The 4,952-nt window shown below is 31.8% G+C and overlaps 1 protein-coding gene across 1 annotated transcript; it reads left to right on the forward strand.

The window, feature by feature from the left end:
* Positions 1–1,009: 1,009 nt before the first annotated feature.
* On the forward strand, positions 1,010–4,700 carry LOC112453855 (ester hydrolase C11orf54 homolog). Its single transcript, XM_025014837.1, has 8 exons — positions 1,010–1,100; positions 1,172–1,270; positions 1,348–1,523; positions 1,764–2,022; positions 2,112–2,317; positions 2,614–2,705; positions 4,164–4,233; positions 4,533–4,700. Exons 1-8 carry the CDS (start codon positions 1,010–1,012, stop codon positions 4,698–4,700), a joined length of 1,161 nt encoding a protein of 386 aa, XP_024870605.1.
* Positions 4,701–4,952: the final 252 nt, after the last annotated feature.

Consider the following 4,952-nt stretch of genomic DNA (forward strand, 5'->3'; position numbering starts at 1 on the left):
TAAAGACTTAGAACATAAGATTACATATTTAACTTACACTTCTTAGGCAGAAATCGTACTATTTTATCTACCGTACTTTCCCTTCGTATTTAAATTTCAAAGTTTAACGATCTTACAAAGTTATATTTATTTATTGCCACTGAGTACTCATGACTGCTATAATCTGTAGTAAGAGTCAGTTTATGCTGTTGTTTTCTGTCTGAGAGAAACGTCTTTGAAAATATGACTTATTTCATTTCATATTCAGACTACGAAAGGATAGACGTGCCTGTGATAGTGAATTAGTTAGAAATTTAATATTCTGCAATTATACAAAACTTTTGCAACATATATCTTGTCAGTATATAATCTAGACTGTGGCGACTGTGCACACACACACACACACACACACACACACACACACACACACACACACATACAGAGGGAGAGAGAGGAGGAGGAGGAGGAGGAGGAGGAGACAAAACATATTATATGTAATTAGTAATATTTTAATACATGTTTTGCTCTTATTTTATTAATATATCTCTCACTATCAATATTAATATACGCTAACAAAATAGCGTCTACAATATTACGAAAATTAAGTGATACATATTGTTTGTACTATCATCAAAATATGCACTGCGCGTATATTATATTTTTTATATTATGGCTGCCTAATAATTCCAGTAAAAAATTACGTGTGTGACAAATCACATAGAGAAATTGCCTTAAAAATTAATAAGAGAAAAGTGACAATACATTGCTTTATCATTAAAGCTTTGTTACTTTTTTGGAAAACTAATTTATATGTAAGTCACATAAAAATTAGTTTACTGCATTATCTCTAATAGTAACAGCTATCACTCTTTTCGCATCTTATTATTCGAAATAACATTAATATGATTTAGATTTTATTTTATGATCTAGATACTTCCTTTAAAATTCTCTTTTAACTTGATAAGTTATCAATTCTTATATGTATTTTCCATTATTTTATAGTATTGCGCTTAAATTCAAAGTAAACATCATGGCGGCAGAAAACGGCGATGCCTGGATTGCAAATTTTTCGTTAAACACGATAAACTCGCAGTTTCCTACACTTCCGGAGGTTGCAACAAGTACGTAACGTATATAACTTTATAATTTAATTTACATGTATAATATTTGATATTGCTGTCACTAACAATAGTTCTGCAAGATGGAATGGAATCCGTGTTTCGAGAGTTGACGGTTGACATAGCTACCTGCCCTTGTCTAACCGAAGAACCATTTAATCTTGCCGGAATAGGTAAGAAATTGAAGGAAGCTAAGTAGTATTTTACTAATTGTAAGAAAACAAATTTCCATAAAATTCTATAATTACAGGTTTAAACGGCAATCCTTCAATAATACAAGTCGGTGATTATACGAACCTTATTCCGAACCCGCTTTATGATAGCGCAAAATGGAATATTGAGGATATGTTATTATCAACTGGCTATGATTCTTTCATTATCGGATCTGGTTACGCTGCGTATCCATACTTGCCTTACAACGGACACGTATGTATTATAAATACTTTCATGCGCAAAAGTATGATAATATTATTATAATTTTATTGTACTAGTAGAATAAATAGAGATCCATAAATTGTGCGATAAACTGCGTATTATATTAATTGATTTATTGTTATCGTTTTCTACTGATGTTTTAATTCTATGATAGTATGTTATTATGATTTGTTAGTTGCTTCAATCTGATCTTTTTATGTTTATTTTTCACAAGCTCGATTACTGTTGTAGCTCATTATGAACGCGGCGTATAAAGCACCTAATATCACGAATGCGAGTCGCATCGTTTTCGCAGACAAAGGACAGAGCAGGATAGTAATGTTAACTCAACCCAAGACAATGACGTGCTCCTTTATGGGCAATTTTTTTCTCAGCGAAGGCAGGGAGGGCAATGTTCTTAAAGTGCGCGCCAAGGGTCGCCAAACCGATTTGGATATTATAACAATAATGCAAGACATACTTTACAGACATTACCGTGATTATCCTGTTGGTAATAAACCTTTTAATCTAGTTAATTATATAATTTTAAAAGTAGATAAAAAGATGTTTGTATTATCTTTTCTATGTCTGGTCCTGCAGCCTTAGGTGGCGTTCTGAGAATGAGGAATGGACGAGTGGCGCTAAATGTTATGCCGAAATGTTATTTCCAGAACAAGTCATCATTTCGCATTCTCGCTAAATGGTTTGATTGTCACGACATAGAGCTCGAACAGGATCTGATAGCTGTTGGTACAATTATTAACACCGAACCGGATATTTTGCACTATGAACAGCGCTACAATTCTGTAAGTAATTTATACTATGGTAGTGCAAGTGGATAACAGAGATTATTTTTCTTCAAATTACTGTCTTGTGTCACCAGAAAAACTACCATAATTATAAATCTTAATTTCTTATTCATTAACTCGTGTAATTCTATCTATCCGCTTATGTTAAAATGAGCACTTGTAATTATTAAATTTAAGTAAGTTAAATTAATAAATCTCAACTTTTCCAGTTTAAGCGTTAATTATGACTGTGATGATTACGGTCTAAATTTCAAAGCTTAAACTTTATGAAATATTTATATTATGCTTTTCAGCCTCTGCCGAGGAGGCATCATCAGTTCCATAGTTTTTCCAATTACGGAGCAGGCGGGCAGTTTGTTAACAATATCACGAGGGACACGATCGAGTATGAAGGATACTTTAATTTAGCGAACAAAATTTATATGTCAGATTGATGGCCATAATTATCTTTTTATTTTAAAACTAGTTTTTTATGTGAACAAAAGTTTGTTATATAGAGAATTGTCTTGATAAAGTAATTAAAGATTTAGCTGATATAGAAATCTGAAAATAATTATGTTCCACAGTATAAATAATTTTAATTATATACATTCAACCTGGTTGCAAAAATGACTAACCTTTTTGCAGCATTATCATGTTTGAATGTCCTACATAATTATTTTGATGTTCTCTATTATTATTCTCAGATTAAAAGCCCAATTTTTACATTTAGCAAAACTGTTCTTTCCATGTATGTTTTTCTGAATTTGCGTCAAAGATAGTGTATCAGATTATAATATTTTATAATATAAGTTTTTTTATTCATAATATAAGTTTTGCATTTGATATTTTTTAAATATAATTGTTAAAAGTTTATAGTTCTTAATAGTCGATAAATGTTCTAGCTATTAAATGCTAAAAATAAGGATTTGAAGATATAAAATCCTGGCACTTTTTTCCTGGAAACAAAGATACATTATAATTTAGTTATTTTAAGCAGAAGCGATTTTTAAATTCTATTATTTTTCTATATAACAATATAAGAATTTGTGTAGCACTATATATCTAGAATTCTGAAAAGTATGTGTATGTGTAAGTACGAAAAGTAATAAGACTCACGTTTTATAAAAAAGTTTTGAATCAAAACATTACATAAAATCTGTGTAGTACTATCTAGAACTCTGAAAAGTATGTAAAGTAATTACATAGATAACGATACTTTACTTATTTATTACTGTCTTAGCTTCGTCTCAGTTTTATCGACTTGTTGGTGTCAGTTCCACTGCTGTCCCTAATTTACGCTCCAATCTCACTTATTTCTACTTCTCATTAACGCGATCACAACTGATTATGAACTCAATATTTGCGTTATGTGGCGTAACAACAATGGAAGGCAACAAAAACGCAAGTTGTGTCGCTTTCGTAGATAAAAACACCGGACAATGTAGGCTGCAAACCATCAACCATATTAACCACGGATGTTCCATGAAGGGCAATTTCTTTATCAGCAACGGTAAACAGGGAAACGTCCTAAAAGTTTACGCCAAGAAACGGATTGGCCCGTTAAGTTTCACGGAATCAATGCAGATCATTTTAAAGATACCGTTGCTAAGAAAGCCAGTATCTGCTCGAACATAATTAGTTAAAAATAGCGTTTAAGAGAAAATAAAAAACAAGAAATAATAATTGTAAAATCTTGTCGAATAGACTGTGACATTTTCTGCATTTCATCTTGTAGGTTTGGGTGGTATACTCGTGGCGCAAAACGGAAATCCGCTTTAGTCTATCATACCGCAAGATTTTCCACAAATTCCGTTAAAATCAAAGACCGCAATCTGCAATTGGTTTCGCCATTATAATATGCAAACGCTCATGACAGCCGTTGGGACACTCGTCAACAAGAACACATATTTTCAAAAGACATTATCACATATGTAAGTTATTTATACGTAAATCACATGTATATAAACGTGAGAGATACGAGGAACCATTACTGCATGTATATACTTTTTATCAGATCGATTATTATTAAACAGCAGGTTCAGTTTCTCTCTTTATATTGCAATTAACATGTCTATTAACATGTCTATTCACGTCTTTTAAATTGAACTTTTTACGACAAAGTCGTATAAAATAAGATGTACTGGAGTTCAATAAAACTTTAGTGTTAGCAGTAGCATCAATAGCTTAGTACTTAAACTTTAAGAGTAATTACGAATTTTATACTTTGCAGCCTATCTACCTCACGCCACAGTGTTTCCACGCTTTCTTTCACAAAGGATTAGGCGGCCATTATTGCATCGATAATACGCCAGACACAATAGAGTATCTAGGATATTTCAATTTAGCGAAAGAGCTCCATTGTGTGGATCAAGCAAGTCCATTTTCTCTTAAATATTAAGCAAAATTGATTTCTTTGTGAGTGCTTATACTTGTGTAGTCAGAAATTTGTGTAGGTAATATATCATGCGATATATTTGTGATAAAAATCGAAATGTATCATATTACCACTTTTGGCACAAGAAATAACTTTTTCGTTTTAGAATTGAAGAGATCGATACGCGACACATTAACATTTATATATATGTTATTGACGTCCGAGAGATGCACTCTTTAATCTCTTCAACATTCTTTTTATATGAACTATACTCTA

Source organism: Temnothorax curvispinosus, unplaced genomic scaffold (assembly GCF_003070985.1).
Source record: "Temnothorax curvispinosus isolate PA1 unplaced genomic scaffold, ASM307098v1 QBEX01004747.1, whole genome shotgun sequence".
NCBI classification, from domain to species: Eukaryota; Metazoa; Arthropoda; class Insecta; order Hymenoptera; family Formicidae; genus Temnothorax; species Temnothorax curvispinosus.

Coding starts and splice junctions, on each gene's coding strand:
- LOC112453855 (XM_025014837.1), top strand. CDS start 1,010: ATGGCGGCAGAAAACGGCGATGCCTGGATTGCAAATTTTTCGTTAAAC. Junction 1,271..1,347: donor ATTTAATCTTGCCGGAATAG/GTAAGAAATTGA, acceptor CTATAATTACAG/GTTTAAACGGCAATCCTTCA. Junction 2,706..4,163: donor ATCACGAGGGACACGATCGA/GTATGAAGGATA, acceptor ATTATAATATGC/AAACGCTCATGACAGCCGTT.